This window comes from Chelmon rostratus, chromosome 18, assembly GCF_017976325.1.
Source record: "Chelmon rostratus isolate fCheRos1 chromosome 18, fCheRos1.pri, whole genome shotgun sequence".
NCBI lineage: Eukaryota > Metazoa > Chordata > Actinopteri > Chaetodontiformes > Chaetodontidae > Chelmon > Chelmon rostratus.
The window spans coordinates 12,395,296-12,412,553 of record NC_055675.1 but is presented as its reverse complement, the minus strand read 5'-3'; the positions used below and the strand labels follow the sequence as shown (position 1 = coordinate 12,412,553).

Here is a 17,258-nt window from a genome sequence, read left to right as displayed (position 1 = left end):
CTCCTGCAGAAATAAATGACAGCAATATAGTTGGCAGAGAGTCGTATGACTTTGAGCATTCAGTTGCATCACAAATAAGAAAATCTGGATGAAATGGCTGTTAATTAATGCTGGAGTTATTTACAAACTAGTAGATTGCGTTCTTGTAATCATGAAAGTTGGACTGGTCAGTCCTATTTTGCACTGGTGGAAAGTAACAAAGTACATTTACTTATGTACTTTGTACTTAATTTGAGTATATCCATTTTATGCCACCTTATACTTCTCCTCCACTACATTTCAGAGGGACTTTTTGCTCCACTACATTTATTAGTTACTTTTTAGGTAAAATTTTACATTAAAAATATAAGCTTATAAAGCACAATGCATTGTTTAAAACAGTGGTTTCAGATGGTGATATTTAAAAAAAAATCCCAATCTAGCAAAGGTACAACGATCTAGTATTTCACAAAAAGGGAAAATATTAGAGACAAGAGCAGAAAATTGGTTTAGCAGAAATATTAATCATCTCACGACCGCTCAGATTTATCTGGTGACTCTTTGAAAGGGACTCAACCCATAGGTTGGAAACCACTATCCACAGTAGTTACTACTAGCTCCACCTCCACCAGCTACAACAGCAAAATGCTACTTATGCATTGCAACATCATTAGTAGTCTAATGAGGTAATATACAAGAATACATCAATTTATAGGGCCATTTTAAAAGCAGGACTTTTAATTGCAATGGAGTGTTTTTACATTGTGGTATTGCTACAGCTACTTCAGTAAAAGATAAAAATACTTCTTCCATCAATGCTGCTTTTAAATGAGTGTGTATCTGGTGTGCATATTCCAAATCACAAGGAAATAAGATCATCACAAAATCCCATCATGTGCATCATACAGCAGGATTGGAGGAAGTGTTTGTGATTAAACTGCTCCATTCGGGCAGAGATCATAATAATGTGTTTTTTAATGGCCAGCGCTTAAAGCTGCAGTTCAGCCGCTGATGTCAGTGCACAAAAATGCCACTGCAGTGTCCCAGATGTAACCACACACAGTACAGAGGACTGCAGCAGTTGCCAAGTCTTTGCAGGAGGGAGCACCTTGATAGATAACCAGCTGAGGTTAATGACTCAAATGAATTTCCTTTCCCGAGCAGCTTGCTGTTAATTTTCAAAAGTACAGGCTGCCGGCGCACCTTTGAAGCCAAAACCGAGGAATGCTGTTGTGGGTTTAAAGTCTTAACCACCCTTTACACATCAATCAGTTTATTTGATCATTGCATTCTGATGCATTTTTATGAGTGTCTACCTGTTGTCTTTTAGCCGTTCTTCTTTCATGTAAAGCTCTTTGTGCCTTCACTTTTGACATCCACTTTTTTTTTACTTCTTTTCTTCTTTTTTTGAAATTAATATTTATAGGTACCGGCTGTCTGTTTGTGAAGTCAGTCTTCAGGAATTCCCAGTGTGGGGTCCCAGGCCTCCAACCAGACTTAACCTCCCATTCCAGATGAAAGCCGCTCTGAGAGAGACAGTGTTGTTTGGCCGAGCAGCAGAGCCTTGCCTTCAGACAGCAGGAATGTGGGATGTCTGGAGTGGGGGTCAGGAAGCGAGGAAAGAATGCCAAGTATGTCCATGTTTGTCCAGGGCTGGCTCTCCATTCAGCTCCAAGTGACGTGCCTCGAGGGCCAGCGAGTATAAAGGGAGCTCGACTCCGCAGTCAGAACTCAGATCAGCTCCCCTACCGAAGCTAAACTCTAGCTTTCACCAAGACAGAAAGAAAGAAAGGCGGAAAGACTGTGACCGGAGCAGCGGAGAAACGCTACGAGACGAACGAGACAAGAGATCGACTTGATCAGAAAAAGGTTTCTCAAGCTCAAACTCTGAGACTAAAGGAAGACTTTCTCAACGAGACTTAAGGAAAAACTAGAATTTATTTCTACAAGGAAGAAAAGATGTCTGCTGGAATGAAGAAGATGATTTTGCTGCCTTTCCTGTGCATCATGCTCTCACACATGGTAAGTCAGGAAAACCTTTACACTGCTGTTGTTTTCACTCAGGCTTTGGCTTGAGTCTTTAAACATGACATAACTGCTCTAACTGTGTTCCCCGTGTGCTGGATGTTTAACTTTTGTGGAGGTGATATTTAACTAAGCTTGTGTCTGTGTGTGTCTTTGCTCAGGCTGCAGCTCAGGAGTGCAGCAGCCAGTGTTCCTGCCCCTCCACTCCCCCTCAGTGCCCCCCAGGAGTGAGCCTGGTGCTGGACGGCTGCGGCTGCTGCCGGGTGTGCGCCAAACAGATGGGGGAGCTGTGCACTGAGAAAGACCTCTGTGACCCGCACAAAGGCCTCTACTGTGACTTCGGAGCCCCCATCAACAGACGCATAGGAGTGTGCACAGGTGAGCCGCTGACGACTGAAATAATGACTCTTTCTATGACAGGAGTCTGCCTTCAACGTGCTGAAAGTACGAACCGAAGCGTGACCTCTTCCTTGTTGTTTCCCCCGCAGCTCGAGATGGAGCCACCTGTGTGTTCGGAGGCATGGTGTACAAGAGCGGGGAGACTTTCCAGAGCAGCTGCAAGTACCAGTGTACATGTCTGGACGGAGCAGTGGGCTGCGTCCCCCTTTGCTCCATGGACGTCCGGCTGCCCAGCCCGGACTGCCCCATGCCGAGACGGGTCAAGGTTCCAGGGAAGTGCTGCGAGGAGTGGGAGTGTGATTCTCCCTACAGACACAGCTTTGTGGGCTCTGCTTTGGCTGGTAAGTTCATCTCCTTCTCTGTCCATGAAGTAGTTTTTAAGGATATGAGACTGTGGTTTCTTTGTTGAAATGAATCATAATCAGGATGTTTTTTTAATCAGTGTTTACTCCTGTGTTTGCAGCCTACAGAGAGGAGGAGACCTATGGCCCAGATCCCTCCTTGATGAGGGAGAACTGCCTGGTTCAGACTACTGAGTGGAGCGCATGCTCTAAGACTTGCGGCCTTGGGATCTCCACCAGAGTCACCAACGATAACCGCGAATGCCGCCTGGAGAAACAGACCCGGTTGTGTATGGTGCGACCATGCGAGTCACAGCTGGAGCAGAGCATTAGGGTGAGTTCCTGTTCAGCTGCTTTCATGATCTCTACAGGTACAAAATCAGCATGAATGAACAGCCAAAGAACGCTTAACGAAGTTGTTTTCCTCATCCTGTTCTTCACGCAGAAAGGAAAGAAGTGCATCCGCACCCCCAGACTCTCCAAACCCATGAAGTTCGAGATCTCCGGCTGCACCACCACCAAGTCCTACAGGCCAAAGTTCTGCGGCGTCTGCCTGGACGGCCGCTGCTGCACCCCCCACAGAACCACCACCCTGCCAATGGAGTTCAAATGCCCCGACGGACAGGTCATGAAGAAGCACATGATGTTCATCAAGTCCTGCGCCTGCCACCACAACTGCCCCGGCGAGAACGACATCTTCGAGTCCATGTATTACAAGAAGATGATGGGAGACATGGCGTGAGCCACTGAGGGACGATCACAGCTTATGACTTGAAAACAAACAGAACTCCATCTCATTTTGCAGCTCAGTATATATGTTTATGTTTTATTTTCTCATTTTCTCATTGTTAAAGTAGTCCAGACACTTGTCTAAGTGTCTGTGTGTTTTGTATGGCTGGTGCACACCAGCCACATAGACTCAGACAGAGAGTTGCGTGGCAGCTCCGAGAGACTCCTGCACTATAACTTCTATTTTTGACAAACCTACTGTCAGGTTTCTGCCCATTCCCCTTTAAATCCCTTTTACAGACCCGTCCATTTTACTGTATGCATTTCTATACATTATCTAAACCATGACCTCCTCTCTAAATGAGGTGTCTAATAACTCCCCCCACCCTCCAAGCCCAGACCAGACCTGCAAACTCTAAGCAGCTGTAGATGGAGCACACAGACCACAGCGGGCCAGTGTTCCCTGTCCAAACAGGTCTGAATGTGTCCTTGTGTGTGTGAGTGTGTGCGTGTTTGTGTCTGTTCGCGCAGGCCTGAATGTCGGCCTTGTCTCTGCGTCTACGCCGTTCGCTCTGCTCGCAGAGTAGAGGAAAGGTCAGAGTTTCCGCCCAGCATGTGGATGAGAAAGCAAGCAGCCTGCTGAGTTTAGGGTTAGATGTGGAACACAGTGGGCTTCGCCACGGCACTGAGAAAAAAAAAAAAAAAGTTGACTATTGCTGATTCAGGTCACAAGGAAAAAACCAAGTGTCTATAGGAACAAAGTGTCTATTTTGTATAAAAATAGCAGAAAAGACTGGAAGAATTGTAATTTCATTCCTTTTTTATTGTTGATGTGTAAATTATGTATATATTTGTACATTTTAAGTTAATTTAAAGCCAAATTTGTTCTGTGCTTCGAAATGTATCGATAGTGTATTTTTTGTCGACAGTATTTTTTACTATTTTATTGAGAAGTGTGACAAAAATGTTACATGTTTCACTTTGTAGCTGGAAATAAAATGTTATATTTTTTTATACAAACACGAGTCTTCCAAGTTTTCTGTCTTCAATGTTGACAAATGTGTGAATGGATTTTATTTTTTAACATCAAATTACGCTCAAAACTGTTTGGTTCCACCACTATAAGATTAATTAAACCTCAAATTAAGCATATTTAATCAAGCACAGGTCTTAATCGTTAGCTATCTACAAAACTAGATTATTTGTTCATGTTTTCATATCTGAGACAGTGCAGATGTTAATTAAAGGACAAATGTGTAACATTTAGGGGGATACATTAGCAGAAATGTAATATAAAATTCAGTTATGTTTTCATTGACACATAATCACCTGAAAAAAAGAATCACTGTGTTTTCTTACCTTAGAATGCGATCTTTATCTGTAGAGGGAGTGCTCATGTTCTACAGAGTCCACCATGCTGAACCGCCATGTTTCTTCAATAGCTCAGAAGGGACAAACCAAACACCAACTCTAGAGGGCACCTTTTGTGTTTTTCATGAATTTCGTGACCACCGTAGCTTCTTCTACACACTAGGAAAGGGAGGGTTGAAGCGAGAGTTGTTTGCAATCTGCAACCTCACCACTAGATGTCACTAAATATGCTCCCCGGGCGCCTGATGTGGCAGCCCACTGCTCCTGTGTGTTCACTGCATGTTGCATGTGCATGTGTGTGTTTACAGTGATGGGTGAAAAGCAGAGAACAATTTCCCAGTTTGGGATCAGTAAAGTGAATAAATGTTACACACTGGAGCTTTAATTATGAGCAGAAAAAAAATCAGCCTTGCTCAGTCACGTCAGCTCTGCAGCTAGACAGAATAGAATGAGACATGAGACAATCATAGGAGTTTTTTTCATGGTAAAGTTAATTAAAACAGACTGAACTTTTGTAGTATTCGTTATGAATGTTGGTGGTTTTGTTCCAGCCACAGGGAAACATATGAACTCATGTTTTCATTTGATGGACTTTTGATGGATTTTACATGTTAGTTTGTTCTCCCACTCTCCACTCAGGTTTATCTAACATCACTCACTGTAATGAATTCGTTAGTGAACAAAGACACTTAAAAAACTTATGAGTTTATTTGCAGCAAGCAACCAGAATAATGTGCAGAAGCAGTGGCTGCTTACTGAATGACTCTTGCTCCCTATTGATTTGTTAGTTGACCTGAAAGAGGATATTTTAGATTTGATAAATAATGCATTGTCGCAGGGCATTCTTGCTGGTTTTTTTTTTTGTTTTTTTTTATCAATTTATACATAAGACCAGATGGAAATAGATCAACCAAGGCTCCAAAGAACAAAAATGTACCAATGTGACTACAGTGCTCTTTGAAATCTCCCCTGCCGACAGCACTCACCTTTAGAAACGAAGACTGACACAGTCTAATGTCGCCATCTGGTGCCCTTTTCATTTGGTTCTCATAAATTTTTTATAATATTCTCAGCTTGTTTTGGCATAAATCTTTAGAGGAGGAGACTTTCACAGCATTAAATGAATCTGTCTGATCCATAGTTGTAATAACTGTTGAAAAAGCATCGTGCTTTGCTGCAGAAAGATCCAAATCTGTAACAAGTAAAAAAAAAAAAACCTGGCTGTAATATATTCTTCTTCATCCTCATCTTGCCAACTTTAAATTTAATTGAACCATTTTATGGTTTCTTCATTTTTCTTTGACTTTTAGCAGTGATTAACTTACCATGCAGGGAAAAGCTTCATAAGTTAAACATTTTCTCCTGGTATTCAGGCTTTTTCAGATTCTCTGCATTTTGGTGGTTCATTTGCAGACGTCTCAGCAGTTTTTTCAGCCTCGTCCACAGCAGCTATATTCACGTAAGCTGCCAGAGAAAGCAGAACTTTCTGCATTTTCAGTTTCTCCTCTGCCTACATTCTATTGTCGTCTCCTTCCAATGCTGCATGAATCAAATCTGCTCTTTCCTCTTAATAGTAGCAGCTGAAAGAATAATGTAACACCGATGCCAAAGCGAAGGGTTAAAATGTTGTTGTCTCAGAATTGAATGTACTGTATAAACAGCTTGTGTGTCAGAGTGATGATTCATGTTCTCCTCGCCCACAAACACAACCGAGTGCAGACTGCATCTACAGTTACATCTTCACAGTGAGAGCCTCGGCTCGCTGTGGACTGTGTGAGTAAAAATACTGTATGTGGATGAACTGTATTACACAGTTTTGAATGAATCCTCACTGGTAAATCACCTTTTTTCTAGTTTCACTTATATTTAATTGGGTGCTATGCGATGAAAGTGATGCAAAAATCATCAACTGTACCAGTTAAACAATCCATTAAGATGCCTACACAGCTGTAGCTTTGTTAGTATGCTGAGTTTATTGCATTATTTCTCAAATTCTGTAAATATTCATTTGATTTTAAAGGCATTTAAAGAATTTCCCAAAACAGAGATTCCCAGATAAACCCAATTCAATTTATTGGTTTTCTTACATAAATTGAGTACAGTTTAAGATTACAATCCCGCCATTAATCTTAAAAATCTTCAATTATTGCCTTGGCTTGACTGTCTCTATGATAAATAAGCATCTATGTGTTCTTCTTCTGCTCCCTCTAAAGTAAGTTAGCATCCCAGAAAGAGCTTTGTACATGTATACATGCCGTTACTGTACAACCTCACCTTGTTGGTGTTTGTGTGTACCTGGATCTGCCTCACATAAATCAATGTTCAGTGTTAAAATAATTAGAAAAGCAGGCGAGATACATTTGCAGAAAGGGAGAGATGATTGTCAGAGAAAACAAGCTGCCGACCGTCACTGACAGAAAGAGTTTTCCTTCAGGAGCCTTTGCTGTGTGTCTGAATGCACAGAACTCGTGTGTCTCTATGTTTTTAGTATGCATGTCTAGCTGCAGTGTGCATCTACTATATGGTAATCTATGTGAAGGACAGAATGTCACAAGGGAGTCTGCAGCAGTGTGGTGCAAGGGGGGCATCCTCCGGAAAAATAGCAAAAGATAAGATCTTGTCACATATTCACACGCTCTATCTGTGGAAACCAGGCAGCTGGTAAAGCGGAGGAGTACGAGGAGGCAGAGGAGGTTGCGGTGTCAACTTTTTACCAATCTCTCTCTCAGCCTCGTCGCAGCTCATGGAGTTTCTGGGCAACGTTTTCCAGCTCCGACTCAATGGCTGCCAGGCTTTCAATCTCTGGCTCCTGCAGATATAATAAGAGGACAGCAAGTTGATTAGAATGTGAACAATCATATTTGTGTGCAAACTTTTCATGCGCAACAAAATATCCGGGCATTTGGGCCACTTGCTTCCATGCATTGCTGTCTGGGCCGTTAGCAAAGACACATTACAACCACAATCACCTGTTTAAGCCTCATTGTTACAACAAATAACATTTAGGGGAACATATTGCCATAAATTGGAACATTCCACAGTTAAACAGGTTGATTGGTAACAGGTGAAAGTATCATGATTGGGTATGAAAGGAGCATCCTGGAAAGGCTCAGTCATTCACTAGTGAGGATGGAGCGAGCTTCAATTTATGTTTTACACAGCGTCCCAACATGTTTGAATCAGGGTTTTATATGTACAGAAGGAGCATGTCCTCTGCTGCAGAGTCCGCCATGTTTCTACAGTAGCCCAGAATGAACCAAACAGTGGCTTCAGAAAGAGCCTTTTGTGTTTTTCACTGTATGTTCTCCTGCATGCTAGGGAAGGCTAGGGTGAGGTTAGTGGTGTTGAGTTGGTTGCAATCTGCAACATCACCACTAGGGGCCACTAAATCCTACACACTGGACCTTCAAGGTGTTCACAGTCTGAACATGCTAACAAGCAGCAGATAGAAACCATTTTCTATCTTCATGGGATTCCAGCTGCAGAAAGGATTCTGCGTCATTATTTTATAGTGTAAAGCACAGAAACCTAACTCAGTTTTTAGCCTTGAGCTAATAAACCAAACCAGAGAGCGCGGCAATACAACAAAAGTAAGCTTTGTTGAGTAGAAAACATACTGCATGAAGTCCTTTTGTTTAACATCATGGGAAATATATTAATTTGCTTTTTTTTGTCAAGATTTACATGAGAAGACTGACACCACTGTCTCACCTGTACGCTAAATATGAAGCTAGCACCAGCAGCCAGTTTGCTATGATGGATTCTGTTACCCTTGGACAGAGCCGGGCTAGCTGTTTCCCCCTGTTCCCAGTCTTTATGCTAAGCTAAGCTAAGCTAAGCAGAGAGCGGTATCAATCTTCTCATCAAACTCGCAGCGAGAAAGTGAATTAATTATTTCCCATAATGTGGAGCTGCACAACACTCGTTGGGAGATGAGAGGATGAAGAGCACACCTCTGACTTCCGGCTGGCGCTCCCCTCCTCCTCCATCCCCCTCCTCTCCTCAGGTCCCCTTCTCGCGATCATCTGCAGCTCCTTCTCCTCTGGACTCCTCTGCACGTCTCTTTTCTTCTCCTCCCCCTCCTCCTCTTCCTCTGAGACCTCTTTCGAATGATGTGGCACTTCCTGCTGCGCCTCCTTGCCGGCCGCCTTCCTCTTCAGCGGCAGCGCCTTGCCCCTCTTGGTCCATCGCTTCAGGCTCTCCCTGCTCCCTCTCTTCGTCTCCTCTTCATCCTCCTGTTTCTCCTCTTGTTTATGTGAGAAAAGTGCAGATCTCTTGTCTTTCTCCTCTTCGTCTTCTTCATCAGACTTCTTCTCTTTTGATTTGTTTCTGCGTGCAGCTCTCTTTTCACCAGATGCAGCACCTGGGGAGATGGAAAATAAAGATGTTTGTATTTTCTGTCCTGCACTGAAACACCTCTCCTAAATAGCCGGCATTACTCGCCACCATCAGCAAGATTCCACTTCTTGTAATGAAATATTTGGTGCCAGCTGGCAGCTTTGCCCCCCCTCACGGCTAGCTGCGCTTTATGGGAATTAACAGCATGACTGGAGCAATCAGATGACTTGGCTGAAGCTCCCTGTTGTAGAATAGGTATGCACATTTCATCGCACTCATTTCTCTGCTAATCTCTGGACAGGAAAAGCTCCATCTTGACTGCGGTCCTGATCTAAGGGTGGAGATTATGGCGGATGATTCCAGCGGTAACCATGAACACCAGCTCATTCGAATTCTGGGACATGGAGACGTTTAATCATTTCTTTTGGCGTGCTGTCAGTGTGCCAGCCATGTTGGGCCCGCTCCCTGTTAGGGGGGGTGAAATTCATCATGTAGATGGAAGCACTTCCATCAATCACCCCGTCCTGTGGTGGCAAGCGGTTTCATCTACAAGGCCGAGCTTGTTTTTTTTATCTCAAGATTCTGCTCTCTGCCTTTGGTTAGCTTTATTCCATATTTTAATCTGCTCGGCTGCCCTTTTTTTCCGGAATGAAATTAAAATATGAAGCTCTGGAGCTGAGTGTACATGTTTCTGGTCATCTGACTGATTCATGCAAACCAAAGACATGAAGAAATAAAATGCTGACTTACCTTTCTTTTCCTTGGTCATGTTTTCCACTGAATCTTCCTCTGAATTTGCTCTCTTCTCTTCCTCTTCTTCTTCCTCCCTCTTCTCAGCATCTCTCCACTCATCCACAGACTCAGAGACGTGGCTTCCTGGCCTCTCGTCGCTTTCCCTCTTCACCTCCACCTCCTCAGCGATGTCGCCGTCCTGCTGTGACTCTTCACCTCCCAGGCTCTCGTCCTTCTCTTCTTCTCCGTCCCCGTTTCCTGTCCTCCTCTTCTGCGACAGGATGGATCTTTCGCCGGGGCCTCCTAAAGCCTCCAACATCGATCGATCTGAAAACCAGGAGGAATTTAATTTACTAGAAGACATTGATTTTCCCGTGATGTTAAAAGAAGGTGCTTACAGAAAGCAGGACAGTTTATTACCGGGGTCAGACGAATGTGTTTTTGCTTAATGGAGTCGTTCAGTATGTCATGTTTTATATGCCAATAATAAAATTATGCATCACGTGATGCTTAAATGTGTCCACTCTCATAATTTCCTCACAAAACCTCATGACGATCCATATTTTCCGGCTGCTGCCACTTTAAATTCAACAGAAAACTGAAACAACTGACTGTTCAGTGAATTGAAGCTTTGATAATTGATCAGTGGTTTTATATATTTTCTTATATTTGATGACTTCAGCTTCTCAAATGTAAGTGTTTGCTACTTTTCGCTGTTTTGTACCATTGATAATAGAACATCTTGTGACTTGAAGTGATATTTGCCACTTTTTCAGTCTTTTTCGAAATTTTGGGACTGAACAATTAATTGAAAAAGTAATCAACGTTAATCAATAACACTAACTATTATCAGCAGGTAAAGACATGGTGTGAATTATTGCTAATAATCTTCATTAGCATGACTTAAGGTTTTTATGCTCATAAGAGTGAATATAAGTGATACAGAATGACAGGTTATAAATGCATTACAATGTAATATAATCATTATAAGCACTGTTAAAAAAAGAACACAACACCCACAGATTCTGTCCATGTTTTTTCTTAAACATTTTCTTCAGTGTTCACATTTTAAACTTTTCATCTTATAAGGATAAAAAATAAATAACAGCACATGTAAAATTTACTCCTCGTTATGATGCATCCTTGAATAGACACATATAGCAGGTCAGTGAGGGTAAAAGTGCCCTCATTACTGCTTATTAAATTCATGTATTATTCATTTGCACACTGCACAGAGCTAAAATCACTAATCAAACCACCAATTAAACGCATTATTTTTACTTATGTGTTCCTCTCTTTATACACCTTTACCTCGCATGTTGCTGTCAGTTGTACACTTCAACTCTTTTCACACCAAATCATCAGTTTTTTGCAGAGCTCTGGCAGTCAGAGGACATGCAGCGCGTCGAGCTTGGTGGATGCACTTTATTTAAGGGATCTTTGTCACTACTGTACTCGCTCTTGCATCGCCACCCGCGCACCGTACGCTTTGCAGGGAGGCTGGCGCTGACGTTAAAAACGCCAGGTGCGCTGTCAGGTGGAGGCAGCGCGGAAAGCATCGGCGAAGTTTACATTCACCTCAGCGCATCTCCTCTGCTTTGCTGACAACATCAAATGGGAAATAATGGAGGCGATGCATCATTTTGACAGCCGGTGCATTAAGAAATGTCGATCAGATATTCCTCAAAATGGAGCCGACTGGGACGTGGTTGAACTGCGGAGAGAAATGAACGGTGCAGGACTCACCTGGCACGTCGCCCGCGGTCTGAGGAGGTGGCGTCGTTGGGTCAGCTGTACCGGCGTCTCTCTGCAGCTCAGCTCTCTCCAGACCACCTGAAATTAGAGGTCGTTCAAGCTTTATGCCCACGCCATCTCTCTCGTCTTCATGTCAATTTCAGCGCCCAAAATGAGCGGCATGTGATCTGTGGCTCACCTTGAACAGCAATCTCCTGCAGCTCCTTCAGAAAGTTATGATGGCGAAGGATAGAAACAAGCCTGTCATCTGCATAACATACAGAAACACATCAAAATGCGTGAGAATGAGTTGTAAAACACCCCAAGAAAGAAAGAAAGAAAGAAAAGAACAGACAAAAGGCAGTGATGGGATCCTGCAGGAGGCAGAACACAGGTATGTGTCTTTCCCCTTCACTTTTTCACAGGGATCAGCAATTTGTTTCAGTGGCTCGTCAGAATTAATTGCCCTGAAATTTACTGCTTTCAAAGCAAGAGCACAATTAATCATTTGGCCCACAGAGACCCCCCCAGTGAATTGCAGCAGCAGTGAGCGCCGGACTTTCTGCTGACCCACAAACCCACTGCATGCTGCACGCAGCAAGCACAGAGATGACAACTGCTGTACAGCACTGTAACATCAGTCTGTGATCTTTCTTTTTCCTGCCTTCTCCCTCCCTCTCTCCCCCCTTTTCTCCCCCTCTCCGTCCCTCTGGTGGTGTTCAGTTCCCCCGCTCAGTAACGAATGCTGGGTGAGTAATGCTCTGATTGATTTTTCCCAACAAGGGCACCATCAAGGTAATACACTGGCTATGTAACTGAATAGTCTTCACTCAGTGCTAGTGACCCCCACTCGCACATCAGGTTTTTGTTTTTTTTTTTACCAAGCATCCACTGCACCAATCCATTAACCTCATGATGTGGGTGCCGTGCTCCAGATAAATAAAGGAGAGCAGGTGGTGGTTCTCTTAGAGTTGCTCTTGTGAGGGTTTCTAGGAGTGTGATGATGGTGATGGGGATCATAACGATGAATGTGCTCAAAATGAAGCCGCAGACAATAACTGCACATTTAGGAACCACGTTGCATAAAAAGGATTATTTTATTGCATCTTTATAGGCTTTGCTGAATCCTTACAGTACAGAACAAACAATAGATCCGATTATATCCTCAGATTAACAAAGCTTTGGAGAGAATAATCAAAACCTGTGGGAGACTGGCTGTATTTTAGTGCTTTATTTAAGCTATGAGCACATTAAGGAAAATAAATCAAAGAGCATGTCATCATCTTTTAGTCTTACATGCAACAATCAGGCCTGATAAGATGGAAGTGGTACCCAGGGACAGGTATGATTAACTAGCTTAGGCTATAAGGCACTGAAGCATTGGGCCATGCTATATGTGTTCCTGTAAATACAAACTTTAAATAAATGAATAATATAATCTTTCATATGAGCGCATTAACAGTCATACCCATAACTTTGCTAACAAAATAAAAGGTGTTCTCCTCTGGGCGGGGCTTACCTGTCTTCAGCGTGCCCAAACACTCCTGAGTGACAGGCATGGGGTGGGCCCTTGACAGCACATCCGCCAGCACCTCCACAATGCATCTCATCACCTGCAGGCACAGAGGGGGCACAGAAAGACTCAAACAGTCTCATACGCAGCTGCAGCCGGTTTGATCTGAACATCACAGTGTGTAATTGTTTCAGCTTTGAGGATCAGTGGAATCACTGGATAAATTCAGGCCGTTATGATTAAAAACCACAGCTCTCCCCTTTGGTGAGGGCTGTATGGGAATACATCCCCACAGCTTTATAGATTAAAATTCGCCTGCTTCCCTTTGAATGCGGCTCTGGTGCCAACTCACCCACTAATTCAAAGATGTGCAACTCTTAGATGAGAGATCAAAAATCGTTCCAGCTCCCATTGTGCGTTCAACGTCGAACCAGTTCCACATGGCAGCTGATTTTTCACTCGTTCTTTCCCTCCTGGCTGCCAGATCTTTGAACGTTTCTCAGTCCCATCCCTCTTTCCCACATCGTCCCCGTCTCCCCTTCTTATTCCCATCTCTCCAAACCCTATTCTAGAGCGACCTCTCTCTCCACCAAGATGGGAAATGGATCCAGCAGCACCAAATCACGGAGGTCAAGGCTCTCAGAATGATGTCTATTGATCTGAACAAGGTCATAGTGAGATTCCCCCCAGTGGAGAAGGTACTTAGGAGAGTTAAATCGCTTGGATTAAGTATTTCTAACCACTGCTCGCCTTTTCAGCTTGGCAGGAGTAGATGCACCGTCCCTTTATTTGTCAGTGCATACAGTGTAAGGTGCTGAATTGATCACCTCAAACAGGCTTGCATACAACAGTGGCAGGTGACTGTGATCCCACTGCTGCCTCCACAACTACAGTGACACTCATATGTGACAGTGCAAATGCTGCTTTACCTTCACGTCCTCATTCTCCAGCTGACTTGGAGTCAGTGGCAATGACAGAGCTGCAAGACAAGGGAGAAGACAGGAGAGAAATGTGAATGACAGCAGAATTATCAGGCAGTAAAACGCAGCTTTAGTAACAGGGGGCTGGATGTGCCAGAGGTGCAGGTGAATTCGCTCCATCTTTCGCCGCAATTAAAAGACGTGTCAGTCGCTGTCCTTGGTGCTGGACCCGGCTCTCACATCTGTTAATGCAGCTGTCTGTCACCAAAACCATCACATCAGTTCACTTCAGGCTGTTCTTACCGCAGTTGGACAGTAATGTCAAAACGAACAGTCCTCTCCCGATCATTTTTCTTTTTGGAGGCAGGGCGCGTTGAGCTCTCCAGGAACAGAAAAAACAGCGAAGCTTTTATCAGAAGCTTTGGTTTCAGCTCTCCGCGGACCTTCGGTGGATTACGGGCGCATTCTGAACAAAACTTAGCCGCCTTTCGGTATTTCTGGAGAGCCGGGTCTCCTGCAGCATCGGCGCCCCTGCAGCCTCCGTCCTCTCCACCAGCGCCCCGCCGCAACGGCGCCCGCTTTTATAGCGCGGCGCGGAGGCAGGAAGTGACATCACCCTGGGACTAATTGCACCTGATCGCCACCTCGCCGGTCGTCAGGGCGTGCACAGGTCGCAGCGAGGAAGTGATGCGTTGTGCTGTTAGAAATAAAAGAAGGGCTGGAGCTGTGTCACTGGAAAATACTTTAATCTGATCGAGCAGGTATTTCAATTAGAAAGCAGAGGCCCAGGTTTCCACGTCTTTGTCTCCATTATGTGGTGTTCCCATCCAGAACAAAGCTGTATCACCGGGCTGTATTTGCTCATCATGTCTCTGGACTACCTGAATGTGTTGCTAGGCGACGGTTGATTTAAAATGATTGCTGTCCTGGTTGTTACTGTGCCTACTTTGATCATATGAACAGGTGGCCCTTTTTCACATTGTATGACCCCAGACAATGTGCCGTTTACCTGTCTTACCGCTGACAAAATGGGCTCACATGATAAACAATACATGTTAATATCTGTATGACTTTAGACGTGTATGTACAGACTGTGGATATCCACTAATGGAAGTGGCTCCTGGCGGAGACCTCATCATATGAGCCCATTATTAGCATCCTGTTAGATGTATACAGTAAAATGTGTACATGGTGCAAAACATAGTTCAGTACTACATGAATTAATACAGAATGTATCATGAATTCTAGATATACAGTACATAAGGGTATTTCAGCTACTATGACATGCAATGCTATGAAGTTCTCATTCATTTCCACTCATGGGTTCCAGAGGATGAAACACACTGTTTTTGGTCATTCACTGACTCTTCCTCTCAAGCAACAGCAAGTCAAAGTTTTAATTTATTCTATTTAGTATCTCAACATGCACTTTGATTGGCTCACAGTTTGGTGGAGACATTCATGGTCACCAGATGATGAATCGCTCTGCTTTTGGTGATGTTCTGACTTTTCTTCCACGAGGTGGACATTGGTGGTGATGAGTGAAATGTCTCAACAACTGATGGATGGATTGCTCCGACATCTGCTACACACATTCACGTTCCCCCTCAGGATAAACTGTAATCGCAATCAGGTTGCTTTCTTATGTTGTCAAACACCTGCTAAACTAACGGCAGTCAATCATCCTCAGCTGCACTTTGTGTTTATAGCTAATTAGTGAACATTGGCATTCTACCACAGTAAAGTAAGATGATACAATTGAGTTTATGCTTAAAGCATCATTACATTAAGGTCTTTATGAGGCTTCATTGTATTTACAGTCAACCTATGGAACATCCTAAAAAAACGCACTGAGACTGTGATGCACACAGGGCCTCGTGGTCATTTTCTCTTTTGTTACTGACACGTGCACTTAAAAAAAATGACGGACAAAGAGGTTTTCCGAAATGCAGGTTGGACTGTTTGCTCTTTCAAATTTCCTACCGCTGGGATCCCAAAGATCTCATTTTACTTTCAGAGACAATAAAGGCCAATTTACGTCATCCATATTTATCCCGCGTAAACCAGGGCCAGCTTTGTTTAAACATGAAGAGGGTTTTTCTTTGAATGCAATAATAAGGTCATTATGAAATCCAACAGCTATAAGGGCTGATTGAAATTCAGCCCACTGCAACATCCAGGAGAAATGGTAGAAGATGTGGGGGCAGGGAAATATATATCTTAGATTGTGTTGGGTGAACTACAGTGAAGTGCATACTGGGTGGAAACAAATTTTTAAAAATCCTCTTTTCATGCTCAAGTTCTTTATCCTTGAAAATGTTGCACAAAGTAAACACATTAAAATGGACCTCTTCCAACAAAAGGCCGTGCCTGCATTATGTGCTGTAAGACGTGTTTATCCTGAAACAAGTCCCACAAAACCCTCCCATTCTGCTCTATACAACCCAACCGTGCCGAGTACATTCGCAAGTAACCTGAGCCACGCTTAATATAGCGTCCACCTGCTCTCGTGATCAGACTAATTAAACAGAGTCAATACATGCTGTACTGTATGCTCTTATGCTGATATACCATTTCCTTTATGTACAGATGAACAACAATGACTCCCCTGCTCAGCTGTACCGTGTATAACACTTGTGTTTTAGAGTGGTGGGTTGCCGTGCTTCTTCTGGTGCGCAGTGCACAGTGATGGAGGAGTTAAAGTGGGCCTGGAGATCTGAGCGTGACTAAACTGTCTCTGGCATGAAAAGTCACTGTGGGTATAATAACTCTTTTCCAGCTTTGAATAATTCCTGTCAGCTGATCAGGGGCCTCGACAGTCGCAGGGCCCCTCTGCGTGACAGCACAATCAATTTTAATGCGCCGATTGATGCATTCTGTGATTTTGGCTGGAGAATTCCAACCTTTTGGATGTCAGTGCAACAAAATCGAACATAATATTTGTTAATGTCAGAGAAGCTGACCTGAAAAACATAAATAGTTGAATGAAACACGCTCACAGACTTAACAAGCATTCCATTTTTTTTGGTTTTGGGCAAAGTGTAATTAGTTTATTGTCTTTTGTGTGAATGTATAAATGTCACATTAACAATTCAAAAGTCGTTACTTCATTCTTCGCTGGTTATAAAATCTGTAGTGAAGTTAAAGCAGCACTAGGCCAGACTTTTCTTTAAAAAT

At 43.4% G+C, this 17,258-nt stretch overlaps 2 protein-coding genes across 2 annotated transcripts; one reads left to right on the top strand and one right to left on the bottom strand.

Moving 5' to 3' along the window:
- Positions 1–1,706: 1,706 nt before the first annotated feature.
- Positions 1,707–4,217, top strand: ccn2a (cellular communication network factor 2a). Its single transcript, XM_041958296.1, has 5 exons — positions 1,707–2,001; positions 2,166–2,382; positions 2,493–2,744; positions 2,867–3,078; positions 3,190–4,217. Exons 1-5 carry the CDS (start codon positions 1,939–1,941, stop codon positions 3,484–3,486), a joined length of 1,041 nt encoding a protein of 346 aa, XP_041814230.1. The 5' UTR covers positions 1,707–1,938; the 3' UTR covers positions 3,487–4,217.
- Positions 4,218–6,802: 2,585 nt separating this feature from the next.
- chga (chromogranin A) lies at positions 6,803–14,623 on the bottom strand. The gene is made up of 8 exons (XM_041959007.1): positions 14,385–14,623; positions 14,091–14,140; positions 13,168–13,261; positions 11,848–11,916; positions 11,661–11,747; positions 9,933–10,241; positions 8,798–9,207; positions 6,803–7,653 (listed from the first exon to the last, which is right to left on the bottom strand). Exons 1-8 carry the CDS (start codon positions 14,428–14,430, stop codon positions 7,570–7,572), a joined length of 1,149 nt encoding a protein of 382 aa, XP_041814941.1. The 5' UTR covers positions 14,431–14,623; the 3' UTR covers positions 6,803–7,569.
- Between the last annotated feature and the right edge of the window lie 2,635 nt (positions 14,624–17,258).

Bases quoted from the DNA above. Each gene is read 5' to 3' on its own strand.
- ccn2a (XM_041958296.1), top strand. From the start codon at position 1,939: ATGTCTGCTGGAATGAAGAAGATGATTTTGCTGCCTTTCCTGTGCATC. The intron at 2,745-2,866 runs GTAAGTTCATCT...CTGTGTTTGCAG, and splicing joins TGTGGGCTCTGCTTTGGCTG to CCTACAGAGAGGAGGAGACC. The intron at 3,079-3,189 runs GTGAGTTCCTGT...TTCTTCACGCAG, and splicing joins AGCTGGAGCAGAGCATTAGG to AAAGGAAAGAAGTGCATCCG.
- chga (XM_041959007.1), bottom strand. From the start codon at position 14,430: ATGATCGGGAGAGGACTGTTCGTTTTGACATTACTGTCCAACTGCG. The intron at 14,141-14,384 runs GTAAGAACAGCC...CTTGTCTTGCAG, and splicing joins GACATTACTGTCCAACTGCG to CTCTGTCATTGCCACTGACT. The intron at 11,748-11,847 runs GTGAGCCACAGA...CTCTAATTTCAG, and splicing joins GCAGGAGATTGCTGTTCAAG to GTGGTCTGGAGAGAGCTGAG.